The sequence below is a fragment of the Colletotrichum tamarilloi genome, assembly GCF_030869305.1.
Source record: "Colletotrichum tamarilloi strain Tom-12 chromosome Unknown Scaffold_11.1, whole genome shotgun sequence".
Classification (NCBI taxonomy): domain Eukaryota; kingdom Fungi; phylum Ascomycota; class Sordariomycetes; order Glomerellales; family Glomerellaceae; genus Colletotrichum; species Colletotrichum tamarilloi.
This window is the reverse complement of record NW_026849394.1, coordinates 466288-491642: the sequence shown is the minus strand read 5'-3', so window position 1 is coordinate 491642 and position 25355 is coordinate 466288. Positions and strand designations below refer to the sequence as shown.

The 25355-nt window shown below is 52.7% G+C and overlaps 9 protein-coding genes across 9 annotated transcripts; 5 read left to right on the top strand and 4 right to left on the bottom strand.

The window, feature by feature from the left end:
- Positions 1–674: 674 nt before the first annotated feature.
- Positions 675–1076, top strand: CTAM01_04653 (uncharacterized protein; the record flags this gene model as incomplete). The annotated part of the gene is made up of 1 exon (XM_060520683.1): positions 675–1076. One exon carries the CDS (start codon positions 675–677, stop codon positions 1074–1076), a length of 402 nt encoding a protein of 133 aa, XP_060384637.1.
- A 1689-nt stretch (positions 1077–2765) lies between these two features.
- On the top strand, positions 2766–5386 carry CTAM01_04652 (sulfate permease; the record flags this gene model as incomplete). Its single annotated transcript, XM_060520682.1, has 3 exons — positions 2766–3188; positions 3241–3781; positions 3834–5386. The coding sequence occupies 3 exons, from the start codon at positions 2766–2768 to the stop codon at positions 5384–5386; spliced, it is 2517 nt and encodes an 838-aa protein (XP_060384636.1).
- Positions 5387–6979: 1593 nt separating this feature from the next.
- Positions 6980–10510, bottom strand: CTAM01_04651 (histidine acid phosphatase; the record flags this gene model as incomplete). Its single annotated transcript, XM_060520681.1, has 12 exons — positions 6980–7546; positions 7600–7716; positions 7772–7860; positions 7919–8064; positions 8117–8178; positions 8236–8303; positions 8369–8392; positions 8449–8611; positions 8703–8787; positions 8853–9605; positions 10019–10217; positions 10387–10510. 12 exons carry the CDS (start codon positions 10508–10510, stop codon positions 6980–6982), a joined length of 2397 nt encoding a protein of 798 aa, XP_060384635.1.
- A 409-nt stretch (positions 10511–10919) lies between these two features.
- On the top strand, positions 10920–11012 carry CTAM01_04650 (uncharacterized protein; the record flags this gene model as incomplete). The annotated part of the gene is made up of 1 exon (XM_060520680.1): positions 10920–11012. The coding sequence occupies one exon, from the start codon at positions 10920–10922 to the stop codon at positions 11010–11012; it is 93 nt and encodes a 30-aa protein (XP_060384634.1).
- A 2743-nt stretch (positions 11013–13755) lies between these two features.
- Positions 13756–15169, bottom strand: CTAM01_04649 (TfdA family Taurine catabolism dioxygenase TauD; the record flags this gene model as incomplete). Its single annotated transcript, XM_060520679.1, has 5 exons — positions 13756–14200; positions 14270–14439; positions 14495–14562; positions 14630–14860; positions 14926–15169. The coding sequence occupies 5 exons, from the start codon at positions 15167–15169 to the stop codon at positions 13756–13758; spliced, it is 1158 nt and encodes a 385-aa protein (XP_060384633.1).
- Positions 15170–17452: 2283 nt separating this feature from the next.
- Positions 17453–17701, bottom strand: CTAM01_04648 (uncharacterized protein; the record flags this gene model as incomplete). The annotated part of the gene is made up of 1 exon (XM_060520678.1): positions 17453–17701. A coding segment is annotated over one exon (249 nt), but the record flags the coding sequence as incomplete, so codon positions are not given.
- Positions 17702–18385: 684 nt separating this feature from the next.
- Positions 18386–18962, top strand: CTAM01_04647 (uncharacterized protein; the record flags this gene model as incomplete). The annotated part of the gene is made up of 2 exons (XM_060520677.1): positions 18386–18488; positions 18865–18962. 2 exons carry the CDS (start codon positions 18386–18388, stop codon positions 18960–18962), a joined length of 201 nt encoding a protein of 66 aa, XP_060384631.1.
- A 1774-nt stretch (positions 18963–20736) lies between these two features.
- Positions 20737–21118, top strand: CTAM01_04646 (uncharacterized protein; the record flags this gene model as incomplete). The annotated part of the gene is made up of 2 exons (XM_060520676.1): positions 20737–21028; positions 21084–21118. Coding segments are annotated over 2 exons (327 nt in total), but the record flags the coding sequence as incomplete, so codon positions are not given.
- A 1098-nt stretch (positions 21119–22216) lies between these two features.
- Positions 22217–25080, bottom strand: CTAM01_04645 (uncharacterized protein; the record flags this gene model as incomplete). Its single annotated transcript, XM_060520675.1, has 6 exons — positions 22217–22323; positions 22516–22671; positions 22778–22820; positions 22923–23825; positions 23883–24580; positions 24636–25080. Coding segments are annotated over 6 exons (2352 nt in total), but the record flags the coding sequence as incomplete, so codon positions are not given.
- Positions 25081–25355: the final 275 nt, after the last annotated feature.

Below are 25355 nucleotides of genomic sequence, written 5' to 3'. Positions count from 1 at the left end.
GAGAGGGGCTGTTGAGGACTCGCGTCGGTCAATTGCCCCGTGTTTTTTCGCGTACCAAACTCGCTGGCGACCAGCAGCTCAACGATTCCAGCGTTGAATATGTTTCATGCTGCTCATTCTAAGAGTTCTAGTCCAGCCTCGCCGGCCGAAAGTGTGAGACCTCCGTATGGCATGCAATCCACTTTCCGAAATTGGGCAAATTCGTAGCAATGACTCCAATCTCTGAACGAAACAACCGTCAAGAAGGCGAGAGAACATTGATCATCGAGGCTGGTACCTGGAAAACCGGGGCAAGCAACTGAAAGACTACCTTATTGACTTGATCTTGAACTTCCTCTTTGAGCCACAGCGCGCAGGTCCGGGTCGACCCCCCACAGGCGGGGACCCTTCCGGAACCGTCGGCGCAGATGTCCCGAGTCGGTTGCGGAAAATCGTTAAACCCATTCGGAGTATCTCCCCGTCGATTATCCGAGCTGAACGTCCTTCCTTATGTCAGCCTTCTGTTGTCGCAAGCTTGGCGTCATGGGTGCGTCTTTAGCTGCTGGTCCAAGCTGGCCCATGACGTTGGCCATCCGTAACCACATCCGCTTTACGGATCTTCTTAGCAATAGGCAACTCCAGTCTCCAGTCTCTAGTATCCGGAAGGCCAGGCGACTACGGATTCTGCCCACACAATGCAGCAGATTATCCCGGAACCCCATTCCGTGAATCCATCTTGCCATCGTCTTTCGCCTGGGGCCGAGCATCCCCTGTCTCTCTCCAGACTCTTGAGCATCTCGCAGTTTGCCGCCATTGTCGACGGTCTGATTCGCACGTGCAGTGACCACGAGGAAGTGCATCACACGTCCCGACAATCATGGCCATCTGAGATTCTGGTCCGAATCTGTCAAGGACCAACCCAGCTTCTCATCTCGTTCAAAAGCTTCGCACCACACTTTGCGAGACAAGCAACCAGTCAAGGCAAAGAAGTCTCAGAAGGGTCCAACCAGGTTGAGCATCTCCGCAGCCATCTGCCCCACTCTCTCATCACCTCAAACAAGGGTACTATTGCACCATCGCCAAGTTGCAGAAGCTGAACCTCATTGGTCAGCACACTAGGTACCGTCCCAAATGCGGTAGTTCTTTGGATACTCGTCTCCTCCCCGTGGAAACGTGTGTTGCACAACTGGGAACACTTTGGCATTTGGGCATTGTCCCTCACCCGACACTCTGCTCTGATTTTTCATCGTCTCCAGTTTATCACGTCGGTCAACAAGGCAGCGCTTCGCCCGGCTCCATGACTGACGACACATGAGCATTGGCATTCTCCAATTTCTGCAGTCTGGCCACAGGAAACCCGAGCTTTCCCCTCGTGCACCTGTATCTCTAAGTACCTTGTTATCGAAGAAAGTTAATTTTTTTTTTTTTTTTTTTTCACCTGTATCTCTGACATGCCGCGTGGTCAACCAAGTTGAGACTTGAGAGAGCGAGTGAAACCACGCAATAGTTCCCTCCGAGACCGCATCTTTAGCATGGTCCGTTCCTCCACTTCATCACAGCTGAATACGCCGCATTGTGCATATGGAGTACTTCATCCAATGGCGCTTATTGAAAATCGTACGGACGAGCCCGTCTGATATTACCAATTCGATATCAAATAAGCAAGAGAGCGCAGGTCCCTTGTCTGGTGGGTATAAGATAATTGGGCTCGCAGCATGTACCGACCCCCATTGCCTGTCTCCACTAAGCTTTGAATGGCAAAGACTCGATGGCGACATCGCCCCGGTTTCGACATCGCGGGAGGAGTGCGGATACTACCACCACAAAGAGCTTCTGCTGACACCAACAATTGTTGCTATTAAATCCGCGCCATTGAGGGATTCATACACCCCCTGTCAGAGTTTTCCTTCTCTCTCGAGTCTCTCTTACCGTCGTCGTCTTCTCCTCGGCTCTTCTGCAACGCTCATTTCTTGGCTGCCGCCGTCATCCCGGTGCCACATCTCTTGGCCCATGAGATCCATCGTCTTGTCAAGCAAGAATGCCTTAAGAGCCTCCCTTGGCACTCCACTACCGAAGTTTCTGAAGTCAATTAAAAGCTTGTCTGCCTGCCTTCCTCAGCCTAACTTGAAGAGCTTGTGAGAGTCTCTGAAGAGCTTCGAAGAGCTTCCGAAAGATTTGAAGAGCTTCTGTTTCAGTCGCACAACCCGAACAGTTGCTCCAGACCACTCAGGCCACACGATACAGATATCTTGTCGCCACTATTGTGTGAAGGGTTGTTGTCTCTCATCCCTTCTTGTCAGCCACAAGCGCTTCTGTCGCCATTTTCGCACGCCGCCAAATTACGGCGTTTTTCCTGTGTCGGGAACTCTCTCGCTCATCGTTGAGTCGGCCATCGTTGTCTCGACCAATTAATGCCCCTTTGACCGATTGCGCAACTTTGCAAGGGCTGTCAAGTAGCGACAATTTCGCACCTCCTGCCCCAAATCGCCACCCCCGTCGAGCCTCCAGGACTGGAAGCGTTCTAGTCACGGTTTGCACCATTAGCTTCTGCCCACTACGCACCCCGGTTCCCATTCCTGCTGCCCTTTCTCGACCGCCAAATCCCACGGCGACCCCCGTGGACCCAGGAGTGTGGCACGGTGGCCACCCCCGGTGACTCCTATATAGCCTTGGGACATCTTCGCCAAAAAAAGGAGCGAGGTCCTGTGTGCTACTCGTCTCTGTAGTCAAGAGCTCGACAAGTATTTCCTCAGAGTCTCAGCCGGTTTCCGGTCCGATCAACCACCATGTCGAGCACAAGCACCAAGATTGGCCATGGCCTGGCCAAGGTCTTGGGCATCAAGCTCGAGAAGCCCGAAAACGAAGAGATGTTGCGCGGCGAGTCTGTCTTCTCTGTCCAGTCCTCGGACACATTCGTTGAGGAGGAGCCAACAACGGCTGAGTGGCTCCTCGAACTTCTTCCCGACGGCCACGAAGTCCTTGCATACATCCGCTCTCTCTTCCCCTTCCTCAACTGGATTGGTCACTATAACCTGCAGTGGTTCCTTGGTGACTTGGTCGCCGGTGTCACTGTTGGTGCTGTTGTGGTACCCCAGGGTATGGCTTACGCTTTGCTCGCAAAGCTTGATCCTCAGTTCGGTCTCTACTCATCCTTCATGGGTGTCATTATCTACTGGTTCTTCGCTACATCCAAGGATATCACCATCGGGGTATGTAAATCCTCTTCCAAACCACATTGATACTCTACTAACTGACTAATAGCCCGTAGCTGTTATGTCCACTGTCGTTGGTAACCTCATTACCGATGTCCAGGCGGACTTTCCCCAATACGAAGGTCATCAGATTGCGTCTGCTCTAGCTATCATTGCCGGCGCCATCATTCTCTTCATTGGCCTGATTCGAATGGGATGGATTGTCGACTTGATCTCTTTGACCTCTCTGTCAGCCTTCATGACTGGTTCTGCCATCAGCATCGCTGTTGGCCAATTGGTCACATTGTTGGGCATCAAGGGTGTCAACACAAGAGAGGCTACCTACCTGGTCTTCATCAACACCCTCAAGGCCCTCCCCAAGACAAAGATGGATGCTGCCATGGGCCTGACTGCCCTCACCATGCTCTACCTTTTGCGGTTCATCTTCACTAGTCTGGCCAAGAAGTATCCTCAGAAGTCGAAGCTTTTCTTCTTCCTCTCGACCTTACGAACTGTCTTCGTCATCCTTCTCTACACCATGATCAGTTGGCTGGTCAACATGAACAGACGGTCAAACCCGCTGTTCAAGATCTTGGGAGAAGTTCCAAGAGGTTAGTGCAATTTTCACTCGGCTAGTATACCGTGATCTAACCAAAGTTACAGGTTTCCAGAATGCTGGCGCCCCGAAGGTCGACACCGACCTCATCAGCGCTTTCTTGCCTTTCCTGCCTGCCAGCGTTATTGTGTTGGTCATTGAGCACGTTGCCATCTCGAAATCTTTCGGTCGTGTCAACAACTACACCATCAACCCGTCTCAAGAGTTCGTTGCTATTGGTGTTACCAACGTCATCGCACCTTTCCTTGGCGGGTATCCCTCTACGGGCTCGTTCAGTCGTACCGCTATCAAGTCCAAGGCTGGCGTCAGAACTCCCTTCGCTGGTGTCATCACTGGCCTTATTGTCTTGCTCGCCATCTACGCTCTCACGGCTGTGTTCTTCTACATCTCCAGCGCGTCACTGGCTGCAGTCATTATCCATGCCGTCGGCGATCTTATTACGCCGCCCAACACTGTTTACCAATTCTGGCGTGTCTCGCCCCTTGAAGTCGTCATCTTCTTCATCGGTGTCTTTGTCACCATTTTCTCTTCCATTGAGAACGGAATTTACGCCACAATCTGCATCTCTGCCGTGCTGCTCCTCTGGCGCATTCTCCGTAGCCAGGGACGCTTCCTCGGAAAGGTCAAGATTCACTCCGTCGTCGGCGACCACGTCATTGGCGAAGACCACCGACAAGTCATTGGTGAGTACGGCACCTTCAACGCCAGCGATAACGCCGCCCGCAACGTTTTCCTGCCCATCGACCACGGCGACGGATCCAACCCCGAGGTCTCCTTGGACGAGCCGTACCCCGGCATCTTCATCTACCGCTTCTCCGAGGGCTTCAATTACCCGAACGCCAGCCACTCCCTCGAGTACCTCACCGATTACATCTTTGCCCGGACGCGCCGCACAAACATGCAGTCGTACGGAAGACTGGGCGACCGCCCCTGGAACGACCCGGGCCCGTCCCGCAAGGCCAAGAAGGCGCAGGCCCAGATGCACGAGGAGGAGAACAGACCGACGCTCAAGGCCATCATCCTCGACTTCAGCTCCGTCAACCACGTCGACCTGACGTCCATCCAGCAGCTCATTGACGTCCGCAACCAACTCGACCGCTACGCATCCCCCGACAAGGTGAACTGGCACATTGCCTGCATCAACAACCGGTGGACCAAGCGTGCTCTCGTCGCCGCCGGCTTCGGCTACCCCGTCGACCGCAGCGACGGCACACAGCACCAGTGGAAGTCCATCTTCAGCGTCGCCGAGATTGGCGGCTCCGAGTCGGCGGCCGCGGTTGCGGAGAAGGAGGCCAACGAGAAGGAGCTCTCGACGCACGCGCGGGGCGCGAGGACTATTGACGAGGAGGCCTTGGGCAAGGACGGCGCATACGACCAAATCGACCCCGTCTCGTCGGGCTCGAGGAAGGGCGGCGCCGGCGCCGGCAACGTTGGTGGCGGCCCCAGGAGGAAGGGTGTCGTTGTCCACGGCCTCAACAGGCCGCTGTTCCACGTCGATCTAACGAGCGCGCTGCAGAGCGCCATCGCCAACAGCGAGGGCAGGGGTATTGTTGAAGAGGATGCAGAGGACCCCAAGAGTCCAAGCACCTCTAGTGATTGAGAGAAATGTGAACGTTTAGGGATGGAAACAGATGTATAGCGATTTTTTGATACCCTAGGTGGGAAATTTTATTGAAGAAAGAAAAAGTCGGTGCAAGATACGAAATTAGGCACACAGAAGATGTTGATGATGATATATCACCCTGTGGGGAGAGCAAGTTTGCGTCTTGCAGTTAATGTTATAAGAATTGAAAATACTACGATCCAGCCATCCGAGTCTCATTTAAGTGATTTATTGTTCATTTTGTTCTAGGCATGTTCTAGGCATGTTCTAGGCATGTAAGTACGTAGAAAGGCTCAGCCTTGAAGAATTTATCTGTACGTAATTACCCCCCAGCAAAGGATACTAGCATATACATCTCTCTTTGATTTGATTCTGTCTCAGGACCCGTTGAATTCGCAGGGTAATAAGATGTTTCCTTCGGATGCTTCCTGATTATGTATCTTGTTCCCCGGTGTCGGCAGATAAAACCCCTATATTGCCACTATCACGAAGTTACACACTTCAAGCTAAACCGGCGCCGCCCTTACGTCTCAAACCACAATCCTCATGAAAGAATACATTCTCCGTCACAATCTAATTAAACAATACGACCCCACAGCCTACAACAACTTTTTTCTCGTCCTCCCTCGTCCGACGTTGCCCCAATCCTCAAAACCAACATCACATCAACACCACGCATCCAGAACCCACCTACATCAACACATCCCCACCAAAACACCAAAAATAATCAAAAGACATACAACACCAGGTATTCGCTGGTCGTCACCGACCCAACTACTAATCCAGCCCTCATTGGCTTATCTATGGGAGAGCGGACGGGATCCCGAGTTTTCCAATGGGTATGGTCGTATGTGGTTGTTCGAAGAGGGTAGGGCATACATGATGGCAGAGACGACAGGATCGTCATTACGGCTGACGCGATGAACATTATTCCGTCTAGCACCACAATGTAGTTTTAAATCAGAAAGGCGCTTTGGTTTCTTGTCTTTCATTGAAAAGGTGCTCAGTTCTGCATACGAGGGTATGGGTGTGGATGTGGATTGAGACATAGACAGCTGTTTTGCTCGTCTTTACCCAGAGGACGAACGACATGAGCATCCGCGGATCTCATAGCCATGCGCAGTTCTGTAGTCGACCGTCAATGGGGCCATTTCAAAAACCGGATCTAAAGTGGTGCCGGTTAATATGCCTCCAAGTACCGGAGAGGGTAAAAGTTGCCGAGGGTTACAAGACTGATTTATCCCCCTCACATGTTACGACGACTCCGTCAACCCATGACCGTAATCTGCTCTGAAGAGACAGAGCCTTGGGTACAAACAACGATGTAATCTTGATAACCTGAAGATACCATTCGAGATATGTTCTCGGCACCAGGATACTGTGCGCGAGTCCATGGGGGCCTCTGCATTGATTTCCACCGCTGAAAATACTGAAATGCACGGAATTTGCAAAAGTCACCCAAAAAGATTATTCAAACACCGCCTACAGACCCTACAGTAAACAGGCGTAATTTCACCTTCGATCGAAAAGAGTATGAGATATGTACACAACCGTGAGCCAACAACACTATCGTCACAAGCACCTACCCTCTCACAAGGGTCTACCATCATACACGGTCCCGTACGGAACGGTCTCAATGTCTCCATGGCAAGCTCTATCATAGGCCGCCAGCTCAGGCATGCCCTGCTGCACTTTCAAAAACGTCTCGAGCTCGCACCAACCGTCTAATCTCGTGACATCGCAATCGGGGAAACTCCAGCCCAGCGGCACGGTCCTCTGGTTCAGGACAAAGTGAATGTACCTGGTCTCCCCGCCGTCCTTCTCGTACCCGGAACGGTCGGCCTTGAACGGCTTGGGCGTCTTAATGACCTCAATGTCGAGCCGGGCGCCAAAGGGCGTGATGTGGGAGACGGTGAAGTTGTGCGGGCCCGGGTACTGCGTTGGCTGGAGGAGTTGAGCGAATTGCTTCAGGCCAAACGCCGTTAGGATGGAGGCGATGTTTGTGTCGTGGGAGAAGTCAAAGTAGAGGCTTTGGTTGAGCGGGAACGTGACTGTGTTGTTGTCGAGTGTCACGTTGATCTGAGACCCAGAGTAGCCCAGAGTATGGTTCTGGAGGCGCGCAATGACCTCTTGTTGATAGCCGATACCAACAGCGCGCTGCAGCCTTGTCAATATCGGGTCATTCAGCGCAGTATGACATCTTTACATACACCTGTGGGGTTCTGGAATGCGTTATTGCCGGCAAACATGAGGTCGACGGAGTAGGAGAAGCCGACCCATTCCTCGTAGGTGAACAAGTCGCAGAAGACGCTAAAGCCGTATGCCACCTGGTTCAAGGTCAGTCAAAGGCAATACAGTCTCCTATCCGACAGAAGTTCTCACCGTCTCGTAAGGACACATGGTCTGAGCCGCATAGGTATCATCGATGGTCCAGTCATATCCCTCCGCCAGATCTTTCAGCCGGGCAGTAGCTGGAAAGAGTTGTCAGCGGCATGTACGACTACGTAGAATAGCAGCAGGCAGGCTCACCATTGGCGAGGTAGTTTGAGATCCAAACCTTGGCAGCATCGTCGCCTCCATTCTGCTTGCGAGCGTTGGGGCAGTTCAAGTAGCCGGCGAGCGAGTTGTTCGCTCTGTCTTGCTCAATGATGACCTCGATGGTGGCATTGTTTGTCCTGATTTCCAAGTCAGCTGTAAGCTTCACACGCGTCAAGTGGAGCACTATACCATTCGAGACCGAAGAAACCCGCCAGCCAATACTCGGCCGACTTCAGCATCCTGTCTTGCGTCTGCAAGCGTGTTAGTCACGAATCCTCAAAAGCTAGTAGTAAGTACTCCTGACGTACAGTTGTTCGCACAATGATCTTGCTGTTCGGATTATACAGCGACGAATACATGTACGAGTGCAAAATGCCTAATCGCTCATTAGTCTTGATGCTCCAAGCCTTTGCGTGAACTGTTTAGTATCAGGCCACCCACCAGAGTCGAACAGCTCTTGACGCCCTGCGGATAATAAGGTCAGCGATTTAGGACACAGACAAGATAGCAGTAAAACGAACCCTTTGGAACCAATATCTCGTGTCCCAGTTGATACTTCCAGTTATTCAAGAACTTCAAAGCACCCTTGGCGTTCAATTTCTTGCCAGCCTTTGCGATGCGCTGCCCAAAATCGGCTACATTGGATCCTGTGGTGGGATATCTAGATCCGTGGCGAGAGAGCATCTATCACAGGTTAGTCAAAATAAGCATTTTCCATCGCGACCTAAGAAGCAGCCACTGAAATCCAGCCTTAGCTAGCTCTGATGTGGCTTACCTGAACTTGAACGATATCGGCTCCTTCCGGCAGCGCGTATTCCTCAACACCAAAGCCAGGACTCGGTTGATACGGGGTAAGATACCTAAACGCCCGAGAGTTGAGCAATCACTTTTCCCCCTCTATCCGTGTACATGGCACGCTACTTACCCCATCATGTTGAAAATGCTCTCATTCTTGCTTCCCATTCCTTCGATAGGGATATCCGTCTGCAGCGGCGCATTCGGCACAAAGGTTCCCGTCGGAATTACTCTCGTCTGCGCCATAAAGGCAGGTTTGCCAGTCGCCGTCGGGCCCGCCCACAACTCCGGACTCGTCCTGAAGTACTGTGGCACGTCATCGTCCGGCCTACACGGGCAGTTCTCGAGGTTCTTCAAGCCGTCCAATGCGTTCGGGCCCCGTCTCACGCCGCCATTGTCCCAGGCGAAGCCCAGGACCACAAATGCGAGCATACATCCCACAAAGGCCAGGGCGAGCGCGATAGCAATGGTGGCGCGACGGCGGTTACTGGGCGAGTTGTGAGAGCCGTCACCGTGTAGATCAATGTCGACAAACGCGGCGCCGGACGTCGGCGTCGGCGGCGGGAGGGCCGGGAGAGGCTTCTCGCTGGGCAGAGCTTTTTGCCTCCGGCCGGAGGAGCCGGAACGGCTGCGACGAGGCTGCTTCCGGGAAAAGTCGTCTTCCTGTCCCGGAACGCGAAGATAGCCACCCTGGCGGGGTGCCATAGTTGCTGCAAGAAGTCCCGGTGGAGGACTGAAATTTGCGCAGTGCTCGATGAGAGAGGGAGAGTGTGGCGGGAGGGATCCGGCGCTTGAAAGGAGGTACAAGTCACCCCCTTCGGAGTTGACGGTCCGCTGAAGGCTTTTCTTGCAGGCGATGCACAACACTCCTTGGCTTGGGAATCTGCAGCTAGCGATGTCCAGTCACAAACTGCCGGAGGTTGCACCGAGACACCAACGGGACGCAGAGCTCGTATGCAGGCAAGGTAGCCTGGTAGGTAGGTAGGCAAAAGAGGGGGGCGTGGAATAGGCAAAGTAGAATAAAGTACGTCAAAGCAGGATTCGTTTCACACTCGGGGGTACAATCCCATGTATGGAGCGCTTGTTTCTTGAAGTGGATGGTGCCTAGAATGGACATGCAGCTCTCAAAGCGGCACTATCAGGCCATCAGGCGGGCAAACCGAGGTTGGCGTAGGCGAGACACGATGCAGAGTGAAACGTGTGCGCCTGAAGGCGGTTGGATGGACCGATTGTGAGGTGCGGCAGTAGGGTATAACGGGTGCCGATGCAGGAAAGAAGGGATCTTCTTGGACACACATGCGGCGGGCAGTCGATCCCCAGGCCTCGGGAGCAACGTCCGTGATTCCCCAATTGGCCACCTGGATGGTCAGTGCGATGGGAAGGAAAAGGCAACTCTGCAGAACGGGAAGGGCGGGAAGGACGGGCGAAAGCGAAGAAGCAAACAAAGGGCGGTCAGGTGTGTGTCGTGTGCGCAAGACCATCCAATGCCTCTTTGCTGTAAGGTCAGGTATCCGTAAGAGAAGGTTTGATAACGTCGCGATGGGGAGGTGTCGTCTGAGGCGGCCAGGAGGAGCTCAAGGTAGGGAGGCTCGCGGTTAGGGGGCATCTGTCGTTGGGAGCGGCGCCTTCTCATTCGACGATGCGTGGCCCCATCGGCAGCTTACCTTCGCGGCTTAGCTCAACCGGGAAGGCGGATCCGGTCCCGACGACGCACAGCCAACAGCCAATGACACGGCCTGGTCTGGCTGCTCCGGCAGATGGCTCCTTGGCCTGTGCTACAAAGTACATAGTTAGGTAAGGTAGGTGCCCTAAGACTCCCGTCTCTGAGTGATGGCTCTTGGGCCTTGAATGATGAATGTCAATCTGACATGATTCCTACTTACCTAAGCACGTGATAAGGTACACATCGACTTCACTTTCCATGGCACTCTCAGGTACCCTAGAATTCAGTCGTGAGAGTCCGCGGGTATTCCTACCTTCCCTTACCTTGACTTAGGCTGGACTGAAATGAACTGCTGCCGCCGAATGCGCGGAGGCATCCCCGGGCCAGCTCTGTAGCCCATCACTGTCAACGCATTCCCAGGTCACTTTCAGCCGTTGACGAACCGACGTCAATCGGGCTGCAATCTCCATCCATCCATCCACACAACTAATACTCCGTACAAGTATCACCAAGCAATCGCAACACCCGTCGCTCATGCTTGCTTTTTCCTTCTTCATGGCCATCGTCCGCTCCTTCCCCCACGCCCCAATCAACTCTTTCCCTCAAGGCCATGTTTCTCCCGGCTGAGTTCCAGCTCCAGCTCCCCGACCATCGCATCTTTTAGCTACACAGATTCTGACACCTAAGTCGCGAAGCGAGCATCGCGGGGAAGCCCTACTGCACCTTGTCCCAACCTTTCAACGTCAGTCACCGTGCGTCCACTTAACTTGGGCCTTCATGTCCGCGCTTGTAGCAACCTGCAGCTCTTTCAACGATAGTCTTCCCAAACAGGACTTATCCAAGTTGATTAGTGATTCCACGCAGGTGTCAGCCAGTCGATTCTAGGCCTAGGGTTTTGTGACAACCCCCCGCACTTACATACAACCCATTCGTCACTGATGGTCACTTCTTTCTTCTTCCACTCCTTCGTACTCGTCTTGGCGCGCTGTTGAGAAGAAGAAACTATTACTGGAGCTCTTGTGCTCCACAGTACGTGTCTTCAATGTCTCCGCCGCTTCTCCTAGGCGTTCCGAACCAGACTCCTCCTCCTCCCAAAGGTGGATCATCTTAGCGTCCCTCTTCTCGCAAAATGGGCCCCGTTTCTATCCCTCCGATCGATCGCCCACGCTAGGAGCCGATGACAACCTCCCCGTCGTGTACAGGCTATGCCGCCATGGTTTGATGGGGAAAAGAAAGAAAACATCGAGTCCTGGGATGGCAGAGAAGCAACAAAATCAAAATAAAATAAAAAAAAATGTACAAACGCAAGAAGCGGGGGCGCTGGCTGCACACATCCATCTCAAGACCTGCTAGCGAAGGACAAGCCGGTAATGCCGACCTCGGACCACCGCCGGATTTCTCACCATTTCCAATTAGGTAATCACGTCAAGCTTGCTATGGCTGCAAGGCTGTTGCAAACCAACCGGCAAAAATCAAATTTCCTTGACATGCACCCTTGAATTTCGTGCGGATACTCCTCATACTTCACCCTCGTCTCGTCTGCATGGAACACGTATCCTGCTCGTTGGTGACAAGCAACGTGTCTGCCCAGGATCACCAGGTGGTCAGCGTCATCGTAAAACCCCAGGTCCTCCAGGCGACTAGGACCGGACTGAAGACATTGGCAAAAGCAAGAAAACATCCCGGCGTAGGGGTCCTTGAGACGGAGCTGATGCATTTCTGGAAAACACTCCAAAAGTTCCCGCATGGCGGCGTCCTCTTTCACTGCCCACTTCTCATGCATACCTCGTTTTCTTTTCGCTCCTCCCTTCCCTTGTAGGGGTGCGAACGCAAACTCGCCGTAGGTTTGCTCCCGCTTCTGCCCTGGGCGCCAACCCGGGGCCATAGATTGTAGCCAGCGATCCGGCATTCCCATGCAGGCGATGAAATTGTACATGCCCATACACACTGATACCAGCGTATTGCAGGTGTCAAAAGCTGCTTGCCGTTCCGCCACGAGCTGCAGCCACGCGCTCGCTTGCTTGCCGATCCCTAAGAGAAGTGCAATAGAAATGCAGGAAAAACCAAAGGCACACTGTCAATAGAAGCGCTTAGTGGCTCTTTGCATGTCTCGACAAAGGCCTCGGCCCTCCTAGGCGGCTGTCGCCTCCCCTAGAGGTCAGGATGCTCGAGTGGTCTTTCTGGCCATGGCAAATCGCGAACTCCATGCCCGTCTAAGATATCGGTCAGCTGGTCTGCCGGTCAAGACGCCATACTTGCTTTGCAAAGCAGAGATCAATGGCCTCACCGTTGAGGATCCCAGACATTGATGTATGTTCGCATCATCGTTGCTTTTCCTCCTTGCAGCTGAGTTGTTGTCCATCAGAGACTGAGAGGGCTGTCGTTTGGGGCTGGGAATACGGGACCGTCATATGCACGTCTTTCTACATTAGAGGCGGCGAAGAAGCAATGTTGGATCCGCAGAGAGACCAAGCGGGCGTTCTTCCATGCATAACGGGGCAGTTTTCCTGATTCCGCAATCGTCAGTGTAATGAAGCAAGATATACCAACTTCACAGAAACCAAATGCGGCAATCTCACAATAAAGCACTGACCGGAGTCCATGCTGAAGTCTGATGCAGATAATTGTCTGCTTTGGCTCAGGTATGTTATCTCTCTGTGAACTGCCGCAGCTCGCGATGAGCAACTCCGTCAGATCCGCGAGGGAGGAACCCAGGCCTTTTGTGACCGAGAAGCTGAAAGTATGAAATGAGGTTCCGTTTTGGACGCGTTGACAGGCGTACACCGATGTCTCGGAATATGTTCAGCCATTGGTTGGCTGTTTGACCGGTACTGCATGGGCATAGATTTCCCAGCTCCGCGGTCGTGTGACCAATGGCTGCCGTTACTTATCCTCAGCCAAGTCACTGACAGCCGGACACGTGCCGGGATTTCAGTGCCACATGTCTTAGAACCAGGCTTGCCGAAGTCATTTCAAGCTTCGCATACCGGGCAGGTCTTGACGGTCAAGGTTTATTAGGTTATACAATAACAACGCCGGGTTCAACATCCCAACCATTGTATACATGCTTTTCCCAGCCGGGTTCTACTGTGTGAACTCCAATGGACTCCGTGCTTTTCTGACCGTAAACGACGAGGAAACGACAATAAACTTTTGTGGTGCAAGGGGGGTAAAGTGAGATGTTGCGAAAGGAAACTCGAACAAAAGAAGATACGGTGATTGACTCCACGCAAGAAGAAGCCCAGCCCAGTTTCTCGGGTTCGAAACATGCAAGTCCAAATAATGCAACCATGACGCCTCTTTCTCCCTTTGTTTGGTGATTCTTCATTAGGCGTCCTAGCAAGAAAATCAAAGACCAGAATGTGCAGAGTCAGTTGGGGTACTTTCTGAGGGGGAAGAACGCGTCAGGCATCGGCTCCAGGTGCCAGACGCGGTCGGCAGGCTTGTCGAAAGCATCATGCCACTCGCGCTTGAGGGCATCGGGAATAGACCAGCCGAGCTGCTCATTGCGCACGCGCATGCGTACAAGGTGACGCTTCTCGCTAGCACCTTGGCCGTTGACAAAGGCCTCGCGACGGTGGAGGATGGCCAAGTTGTTGATGAAGTGAATATCGCCAGCACGAGTCTGGATCTCCATCTGAGTAGCCTTCGCAATTGCTTCGACAGCATCAAGAGCCTCAATCTGGCGAGCTGACAAGGATGGAAAGTGTACCGGTCTGGGATGAGCTGAGTTGCCCATCAAAGGAGTGCGACCAAAGTTGATAATGATCTTTCCGTCATGATGGAAGAGAATCGGACGGCACTGGAACTTGGGACTGAGGTCTGGTCAGGCTACAGCTCGGAAACAACGGAGAACTGGTGGGCAGCTGGGACTGTTTACTTACAGGGCAAAGGGCCAGTCAGAACGGGACAAGGTGCGAATGATGTCAGGTCGAGTGGCTGCAAGAACATTGTAGACGGTGTGAGCAGAGGCAATGATGCACTTGCCACCGGCAGCAGCAGTGTTGCGGGTCAACCAGCTGATGATATCGCCGGACTCCTCATTGTGGAAGGTCTAGGGATGGCCTTGTCAGTAGTTTGCAAGGAAAGACAATGGTGGTAAAGCTTACAATGGCTGAAGTAGAATGGCGATGGTGATCCGCCTTAGCCTGGCTTGTGTTGTCGGCAACGATGTGGACTGTTGTTGTCGATTATGGTTAGCAAAGACTGTCCAAAAGACGAAGAACGGCACAATGTCAACGTACCAAGCATATTTCCCTTCTTGTCCTGGCGAGCACGTTGGTTGGCAACATATCCCTGAACGCCAAGGTACAGGATCGTAAGATCTTCGACAGAGTGCTGCTGGGGGTCAATGCCGCGGACTACAGCGAAGCCCTTGCCTTGATGAATGTCACGGGCAATGCCATCCAAAGTGGCACCGAGGGTCGGCAGAGGGAAGTTGTCCCGGCTGACGAGATCGCCGTCTAGGCCCAGAGCTAAATTGGCACCAAAAGTCAGCCTTCGGACAATAGTAGCATGAGGTGGGCAGGCTTTAGCATACTCTTGAAGTGCTTGAGCGCGGCAGCGAGCTCGTCAAGGTCCGCATTAGTGAGGCTGTAAGTGTACTGCGACTGTTTGGTAAATTGCGGGCCGGTCCAGGCTGATTCGTTAACCACTGTCTCGGGAAAGCCAGTGGGGATGACAGGAACGTCCGCGACTGGGGCGTTGCGGCCGAGGTGGTGAATGTGATGGCCAGCGGCTGCTGTGGTAGCACCCACGACCGGACCAACTGCACTAGACGCCATCTTGCTGATGTGAGAACTGAAATCAGACTTGTCAGAAGATGACCATGGGCGAAACATGAGTAAGCAGTGGCAGGGGGCATGTTCGGAACGAACCTGGAAACGTTTGTTTGATATTGACTGTCTGCCGTGCGGCGTGGGATGTAAGGCCAAGAAGCGTGGGCGTGAAGAAAGCGACTTTGAATCAGGTTGAGGCTCGGAACAAGCTTTAAGAAGAAGCGGACGTAGTGACGGCGGAGCCAATGACTACCAAGGTGTGCTTGAAGTTGAGAAGCGTCTGGAAGAGACTGAGTAGGCGTGGCAGAGACTGACTTGTATAAAGGATTGGGAAGAAGAGAAGACAAGACAAAGGCTGGTGCGGAAGACAATGGCGTTGATTGGAGAAGAAACGGTTGTGAGAGAGATGGCGAGGATCTGACATGATCTGGCAGAAGCCTAATATACTTGCTTCACGGGCAAGGCCAGTCGGTGAAGAGGATATTTCAGCGGCAAAGCAGGAGCAGAAGCAAGAAAGGGCAGGCTCAGGGAATTCGGTGGCAAGGAATAGGGAGGACAGAACGGGTAGGGACGACAGGCGAGATAGCGGGAAGCTGCTCGATGTATGGGTCCCATAAAGTGGTTACCCGAATTGCGCCTGTCTGTGTAGGGGTTTTTGCACACGGGAACGAAGGTGGGAAGGGAGTTGTTGAAGGGTAAGTAGATATGGTCGTGAAGCAGAGCACCGAAGCTGTACGAACGGATATAGACAGAGCTGGCTTTCCTCTAGGTGGTATCCGGGCCCGGTCGACGGCCACATGCGTAGAGTGGGCTACCTAGGTAGGTGGGCGTGGATATGTGGGCGTGGATGACGAGAAAGAAGAGATATGGGCGTGTGCATGCGCGCGCAAAGAAGCAGCGGTATGTTGCTTTACCTTAGTTCGCGGGAAAGCGGCAAGGGCAGGTAGCAGGTGAGCCAGGCCGTTGGGAGGGCCAGCCAGAGACAGGAAATGAGGTGATGGTGTGAGATTGTCATCAAGACATTTAAGCCATGGGGAGTTGGTTGTGAAAAGAAGAAGAAATTGCAGACGAGAGCGGAGGAACATAGGCAGCTGGTAAAGAACGGAAGGGAGGTGCTGATGGAGCCAACCCGACCTCACATCGGGCCAGAGAGGCATGCGAATGGCAATTGAGAGTGAATTGGCGAAAAAAATAAAATAAAGTAAAACAACCACAGGTAGTTTCTACCCTGGGAACTAACGCAGGCAAGGACCAAATCGAAAGGCAGGATGGGCCAAGACAAGGCCTGCGCGGCGAGGTAAATGAAAGGAACTAACGTATCTTACCTTACCTACCTTGAGACAACACTTGGGGAATACCTACTTTACCTCAAGGTGTACGAAGTAGACGGCAACACGAAAAGGTGAGTTCCGGCCTGAGGTAAGGTAGCACGGCAAGAACAGAACTTGAAGGGAGATGCAGATGCAGGGTGCCAAAGTGCACCACAGTCCACTGCCATGTAGCAAAGATGGACGGGAGGGTACATGCCGAGATTCCCTTACGTTGCCTTGCCTTGCGATAATTGATCATTCCTTCCCAAACATGAAATGGAAGATGGGTGCGTAAAGTAACCCAACGTCAAGTATCTGTAAGTTGAACAAGGAAGGTAAGGTAGGTAGGTAAGGTAAGGAAAGAAAAGCATCTGTAGGCAGGTTCGGATACCTCGTTGCACGGAATGTCATGGGGGGTGCAATTGGAAGGAAGGATGGGAGAATTGGAAAAGACGGAAAGATGGACGGACATTTGCACTTGCTTGACCTCGACTTCAAAGGTACCTCTCCTCCCTGCCTTACTACGTACATCACATGCGTAGTGCCTTCCACCACACGCCCACGCAATACCTTAATCAATACTTGCCATTCTCACTCTTTCTCTCTTTCCCTCTCTCATTTCCTCCGCCTTTTTTTTTTTTCTTTCTTCCTGGTGTTCTTTTTCTCATTGCTCTCCTAGGCGTGGAGGCTTTTGCGAGTGCAAGTATGAATAAGTGGCCAGCCCATCAGGTGGACTTGCGCAACGCCAGGGGGGTGGGAAAGTGCACCATGCTCTTGCAGGTACCCGGCGAGAAAGAAGCAATATGTGAGGAAAAGAAGATCTGGGCTGGTCCGGGCTGAGCTAGGCCGTTATTGCGATGGCCAACCCCAACCTGATGTGGAAGGGAATAAAACACAATCGAAGAAGTGAAGGGGAAGAGAGAGAAAAAAAAAAAAAAAACAGGATGCACTGCGCACCCCATCTCAGGCCGGTTGTGCCTCATCTCCCCTTGACCTGGCGACCCTCTGGCTTCCTGGGTATCCACGCCGGGCATATCTTCTGCTCAAGGCAAGAGACATGGACGATGGTGTCGAAAAAGAGGCAAAAGGACGAGAGCTGATAGAGCGATAGAAGATGCGTTCTGTACGACCAGTGGGGTTTGAATGGAACCGGAAGAACAATGTAGAAGAGAGGAGCCGATACTGTAGTGGTGGACCAGGGAAAGAAAAGATTGAGTACGTACGGGCTCCATAGAGTAAGGTAATGTCCTCAGGGACTGGGAGGGGGGTTGCAATGACTCTGATGGTCTCTCGAATGCGCTCCTTGGTGGGTAGCAAGTTGTGGCAAGCTGCGAGGGATGAGAACGACAAACGCAGCAACCCGTTGCAATGGAGGGAGGGACACGCACATTAGATTAGCACTTTGGATGCAATATGTAGCCGTCCAGAGAGCGCAAACTAGACAACGCGGAGCTAGAATGGGGAGGAAGCCAGCGGCTCTACAAGGGAGCTACTGATACGTGCTATGTGCCCATTGTAGGTGTTACGTACGTAACCGTGCATTGCTTGTGCTAAGAACCGTAAACTAGCAATTTGATCGCCCGCGATGCACACTGTGGGGAGGGGCGTTCAAAAAATACTGCGAAATAAACATCAGGTTGGGTTGTGGCGCGACAGACCAGCCAGCTTCTCGCAGCACGCATGGCGCGATTTGGGTCTGCTGAAGTTGCAAAGGTGACGGAGCTTTGACGGACTCGAAGACGCACCGTTTGCAATGTGTTGTCGAATGCATCGTTGTTAGCAACGATGCCACAGTCGTACGCTTCCATGCAGATTGTGAGTTACCATGATGGATAAGAGGAGGCAAGCTGCACAGCACGGGCACCAGATTGCAGCAGCAGGGTACGCGTGGTGAGGTCGACATTGGGCGAACATGGACCACCAAAGCTACCTCACTCGGCGTCGGGAAGGCACTTCAGCAATCCAATGCGGTGGGGAATGGGTGTGCGATCAGAGACATGATCGATCCCACCTCGATGCGCAGTGGGAAAAACACGTTTTGTGGCGAGCGCCTCCGCTGCTTGTTGAAACATCCGCAGACGAGGCAGGCGCAGAGTGAGAGAGCGGGCATCAAAATGCGACGGGGCTGGGTGCACGAACAATTGGAAGCTCTTACGGCCATCGTGTAACACGGCATATTCGAATCCTCGGGACGATGACGGTTGGGTGGGTGATCGGGAGCACTAAGCTACGGCACAGAGCCTTGCTTGGTGTTGTCGCCCGTCTTCGCGCCTTGAACCGGGCCGTCAAGTCGAGTTGTGCGCTCCGGGGACGATGGTAGGTGGTGTCCGATTCGATTCGTGTGCTCGTATTGCCCCGATGAGTGACCCGCGGCCCTTGACCAATCGATAGGATCAATGTTCAAAGGCCTGGTCACCCGACGCTCAGGTTTTCCTTTGCTCTGCGAGATTGATGAAGCGCCTCAACAAATCAATCGGCGCTGCTGCTAGCCGTTTTGCTCGTCCCACCTCGTTCGATCTCAAGGAATTGTAAGAACCGACGGCCATCTTGAGAGCAGACGGCGTATCGCAGGAGAGGTGCTAAGCTGCACGCCGGTAGGGTCTGAGTCGAGAATGCGAAAGGGGAATGAGGGAAAAAAAAAAAAAAAAAACTGGCCACAGAGGCAGTCCCGAAGATGAGTCTGGAAGAGAGGGAGAGGGAGTTGGTGTGCTCAAAAGCCACGCAAGACAGTCGCAGGACTCTGGTTGACTGACTGGCACATTGAGCTTTACCGATAGGTAGACCGTGAGAGCGAAATGGAGGATGTGTGTCTAAGCTATCCATGTTTCAACGTGGAGTCGGTGGCATGGGTACCGTAGCTGGTGTCCAGCAGCAAAAGCAACAAAGAATATGCTCGGAATTAGCATCCACTGTGCTGTACAAAGCCGGGCAGAGATGGAAGGCAGGTGCCCTGAGGTCCCGGGTAGGTAGGTTTAGGTACGTACCCATAACTGAAGTGCAGATGCGACGATGCGTCTGTGGGCACTAGGCGAGGCGTTTGTCCCACAGATGCACGCAACTGGAGACATGCAGACAACGAGCATGTAATGCGAAAAGAAAAGAAAAGAAATATTCTCAAACAAACACAGCCGAGAGGAAGCGAGCGGTGGAGGGCTCCAAGTGAAAAAGGCATGCCCGGAAAACTTGAAGTACGAGATTGGGGGGCGGGAGGAAAAGGAAAAGACACCAGGCATATCAATATGATACTCTGCGTGCTTAGGTGAGGTACTGAGGTTGTTATATATCTCAATGAGGAATCTGGAAGCCTTCGTGATGGCGAATCATTGATAAGGTAAGAGTAAGGTACTCGGTAAGAGTAAGGTACTCGGTAAGGCAGGAAGGAACAGGCCCAGCACGAGGGGAAAGAGATGGTCGTCTGCAATATTGGGACTTTGCTGGATGCGCTTGCATCTACACCCATGTAAAATAAGGTAAGCAGCTAGCCGGGCGGTAGGCGAACGGGACAGGAGACCCGCAACCCCTGACGCCGATGGCTGGGACCACTTACAGTTCGTTCCGGTCGCACCTCCCGTTTTTTTCGATGAGCGAGGGACCCCTGCGTTCCCACCCCAGTCACTTCCATGTCGGGAATATCGATGTGGAATTTATGGGTCTTTGACTGGTACGTGCACGGCGCCCCATCCATTTCAGTTGGAAGGAACCTCCAAGGAAAGCAAGGTTGACGGCGGCACGGCGGGGAGGAGGAGGGGAGGACCTTGCCTTAGGTAAGGCATTCCCAACTTCCCGTTGGTTCTCCACACTTTCCCGGTTGAACGTCACCTCACCTCCTGGCCCTGCCCTCCTTCACCATCGTGACTCCTCCGAAACTGCCGGCAAAGACAATAAGACCCGGCCGGGAAAGATGCGAGCAACCTCGTCATGCGACCTCAAGTGCTGCAAGCTCAGGGTCAATTTTGCGCAACTCGCCGAGTTTCTTCCCTTTACCGCCCAACCCAATGTTTGTTTCTTTCATCCTTGAGAATTCTGGCCGCAGTGCGGAAACGAAAATGCAGCGAACCTCGGGAAGAATCTGTTCTTTGTTTTCGCTTTTCGTACTGTAATTTCAGTTCGGCATGTCGTCTACTTAGAAAGAGAAGGTGAGAGGGGGGTCTTCAAGGATTTCCTTCCTTCTTCACGTCTTCCTCACGCCCCCTCCCCCATCTCCCTCCGTCAATCAAGGCTTGTTCGAGGCCTGCCTTACCGACAACCATCTCAGACCTGCACACCCTTAGGATCCGAAATACTCCCTCAAGCCAACAGGGAAATACATCAAGTCCAGACCGGATTGCATCCGAGTTGCTTGCCCGACATGTCTTAGTCGACAACACCACACCACATTCCCATCTCCCAGTTCCCATCCCGCCAGTCACTATCCTCCATCCCGCTGATCCATCATTCAACCTCCCGTCCTCCCCCAGATTGCCACCCGACTTTGAAACATTCCGATGTCCCATCGACCGCACGAACATGTCAGTTGGGCCTGGCGCGCGCGTATACACACAAAGATTCTCTGAATATGATGTGTATCTTTCTCATCTTGTCTTGGATTTTTTTAACTTTTTTTTTGACAGCACTGGACCGGCCCGCGAACCAGAGATGCATATGAAATCTGATGAAAAGTGGAGTCTGCATTGGGCCGGTGAAGGATTTCTACGAATAGAACCGCGCCAACTCCACACCATTCGACCGGACACACGTCTGTTAGAACACCTGCAGGACCCTGTCCAACGATGCACATGGCGGATCGGCACAGCTCGAGCCATTCTCGACCAAGACGATGTGTTCGAGCTTTTCATATCAGAACGCAGTGAAACATCATGTGCGCCCATCCTCTGGTTGAACCATTAGCGAGAGGTGGGGGTCGACCTGGAACTTCCTAGTCTCCAAAGGCAAAATCCTGAACTCGATAAGCTCCGGGTCTTTCACTCCTCAGCTTCAACCATATTTTGTCTCTGACGCCCATCGCGAACTCTTGGAGGTTCCGACCTATATGTCGCGGTGTAACACGGCACAAAATACGCCGACATTTGGCATTCGCCACAGTCAATCATGGGACATGCACAATGTTGGCACGGCGATGCGCTGAACGGAACCATTGGACGAGGACAAACACACAAAGTTACTATGGACAACAGAAACAACAAGCCTCGGCTGCTGATCATGTTTTGCCACCCATCGTCATCGTCGTCAACTTCGTTGAAACCTCCCCCTCTCTCTTTTCTTCCCCTGCCCACACGCAAACCTGCCATGATATCTCCCCTTGAGAGTAACAGTAGAGCAAGTGAGATGAAAGGAAAGAAAAAGGATGGGAAAGAGCCACCGGTATGCATTCTCCCTCCATTGCCGTCGCCATCGCTCCGTAGAATAAACAGACAGACCGAGGTGGACCTCTTCGATTCAAAGAGTCCCGGTCGAACGAGAAGAATAAGTAAGTATCAAACGGCCTGCTCGCGAATGACAAAAAAAAACAAATCTGAAGAAAATGAAAGCATGAGATGAACACCGCCTTCAATGCCAAACCTTTAAAAGCCAATGACTTGTCTTTTGGGTCCTCCCGCTTTGCGCCTCTGCACGTCGCTTTAGTGTGTGCACCCCTCCCCAGTCCCGGTAAAAACAACCTGGAAGATCCGAACGGAAAGTATCGCCCTCCCCCTCATCTCCTAGCCTCCATCCCTCTCTCCACCTGCCCACCTACCCACCTCGATTAATATGCCCAGGTTTGGGGCTGCCAGTCTCGCTGGAAGAGCTGGCTGACGAAGAAGTATGGCTGCTCGTACTGGTTGGCTCGTTGTACCTCTTCCCATTCGCGTTCTAGTTTCAATCGCGTCAGTCTTCACTCCCAGCTTGTTGGTTGGCCTGTCACACTGTCGATCCAAGGGATGCGCATCTCTCTAGCACAGAACAGTCACACAGACACACAGACACCACCCCCAAAATACTCCAATATCGGTCACAAGGAGGGGGGGGGGGGGCTTGGTTTAGGAAACATGGGCTGCCACTGACTGTTTTGCATTGCCATTGCGCGCGTGTAGTGGATAAACTGCACCGCGTCGTCGTCCAGCTGGGCCAGCGTCCGCAAGTCATGGTCTCTGCAATCCTCGGAGAATGGGTAGATTCCCTTGTTGCAGTAGTGGAAATACGCGAGGAGAATCGTTCCTCCTGCTCGTCAGGCTTTCGTCAGCATGTCTTACTCAACAAAAAGCCAAACAGATTGGGCCACCGCTGAACATAAAGCAAGCGCCTCAGCCAGCTATTATTCACTTACCCATATGGTATTCCTGGACATCTGTCTGCCTTGCGAATTTTGTCTGCCAGGGCAAAAATCATTTGTTAGCAACCTCATTGCCAAGCAACTCATGGCTGCTCCCCCATTGAGCTGAAGAGCCTGCTGGTCTCCCATCACAACTCACCTTCATACCATGCTTCCTGGCGTATGAAGCATCGTGATCCGTCACAAGAGCGATGTTGTGCAGCAACATAAACGTCACCAGGTAGGTGGTCAACCAAGTCTTCTGCTTATTCTGCAGCGTCATCTTTTGGAGCTTTTCCAGCATTTCTCGTCGAAGTCTCGTCTGTATATGCTGGATGAGGACCAAATCCAATTGAGCTCCCATCACCGGCGGAAGGGGGATGCGTCCGTGCTGCGGGCTGCTGCTGTCCAGAATATCGCGTGTCATTCCGAGCGTGTCGTCCCCAACAATTTCTATTGACTTCGTCGTCAAGCGGACCGCCATCCACAGTTCCAGCGTCTGAAGCAGAAGGTCCTTCTCATCTTGAGCCGTTGAAGGATCCTGCGAGAGTTTCCAAGCTTTGAGGTAGGTCTCGAAGAGCAGTCGATCCCTGACACCCATCACACTCTCCACGACCGAGTTGAAGCATTCAACGACGCCTCTCTTGATATAATCTTCATACGCCGTCTGCGCGTCGTCCAGGTTCGTGATGGCATACGTGGGAATCGCCACAGACTTCTTTTCACCTTCTTCGGTAACCCAAGTCCGTTCCAGCTTGTCGCCCGGTTGGGGGACGAATTCTCGAACAGAGAGCTGAACCCACATACTGCTGGGCGTGTAACCCTCCCACAAGCGCACAATCCTCACTTCATTCGACGCCCAGTTATTGATGTTGTCTACAATGCCGTTGTTGAAACGCTGGGTCCACTCGAAACCAGGTGCTTGACCCTTTTTGAAGAAATGGCATTCCGTGATTTTGTGGCGTACACAGGGCTGGCGGATAAGTTGTTTGTGATGATTGTTGTTCGATCTTGGCTTGCAGCCCAGACACGGCCCTTTCGGATCATCTGGATCAGTCTTACACTAATATCGTTTGTCAGCAGTCGAATCCACCATTCTAAACCTCTCTGTGATGCTTACTCTCACTCGCTGCATCTTGCATCGAATGCAGGAACCGTTCTTCCTTGTTGCTGCTGTCTCCTCCCGAGCCTTTTGGTCCTTGAAAGGACCACGCTTTGCGGCTGGTGGGCGCTGATTGGGGAAAACAACATCAAGACTAGCGTTGGCGTGAGTGTTGGCAATAGGCCCGTCCATGTCCTCAGTCTTGACACAGGACATGGGGTATGTTGAGTCCATAGCAAATCTGGCAGTCGTAACAGGCACAGATGTGGGAGTTTGTAACGCTGGAGATATGACCATATCCATCATGTTGCCGCCGTATGTAGGCGGCAGAGTCTCCCTCGAAGTCAGACGACGATCAAGGGTGTTTGCGTTCGAGTAACTGGGTTCACCACCAACATGACCACTGAGTGTTGTGGAATAGAAGGAAGGTGCCGATACCCCAGTCACGTAGACACCGGTGTCAGGTCCGGAGTGTTGGGCCACCAATGTCTGATTAGGGTCCTCATGTACAGGTTGATAGCTGGACACATAGGAGCCCAGCAAATTGCTGTCTCCGGCCGGAAATGGATTTTGGGTGTTAGAGACAACTGGAGGAGGGACGTAGACGTCTGGTTGAGAAACTTGCGCTGAAGGGGGTTTCTCAACCTCATAGGGTCTGTTACTGTTGGTTCCATAGTCATAAGTAGCAACCTCTGACCCAGGAAGGGGCTGATAACCTGGTTATTGGATCAGCAAGGGTTGAACGATTGTTCGATACGCCGCAATACATACCATCATTGGTAACAGCACAGGTGCTCCAACAGTTTTGGCAGAACGCCAATGCCAGCGTCTGCATCCCCTGTGTTAATCCATTGACGACAGGACCTGGAAACCCTGAAGAACGATCTAGTTCGACGTTGGCAAGGCCATGCTGCCCAATGTGTGGAGCCTTCTCTTCATAGTCCTCAGGAAGAGAGCCTCCTGCGTACTGAGAAGACATGGAGTAGCCTGATACAAGCCGTTGTCTCTTGTGAGCGTTTTCTATTTGCGAGGTGTTGGAAAGGATTTGGTGAAGCCGGAAACCAGGAATGTTGTATAGGTCCGCGACTTGGTTGATCAGGATTTGTGTCTCGGGGTGAAGGGTAGAGAAGTGTATATTGGCATATGGAGAAGGCGAAGAGCTGTGATGTCCCGGCACTATTGAAGAGTCGTCTTCGGGGCCGGGGACCCGGCGCTTTCTGAGATGATTGTGATTCTAAGATGAAATCAATCCACCGCACGTTCAAAGTGCAATAGGGCAGAGGAAGGGATAGAATTGCCAGAGCAAACGGGAACAGCCAGGGCTAACAAAGATATAAGGGAACGATGTGTGTGAAATGATGCGGGTGCTGGGACAGCGGCTGGGCTCAAATGACATTGGGGAAGATCGGTGATATATCCCATGCACGCTGCCGCCAGCCGGGAAGCAGGGACATCTCTTACCATGATTGATGCAACGAGAGAGGGTGTGTT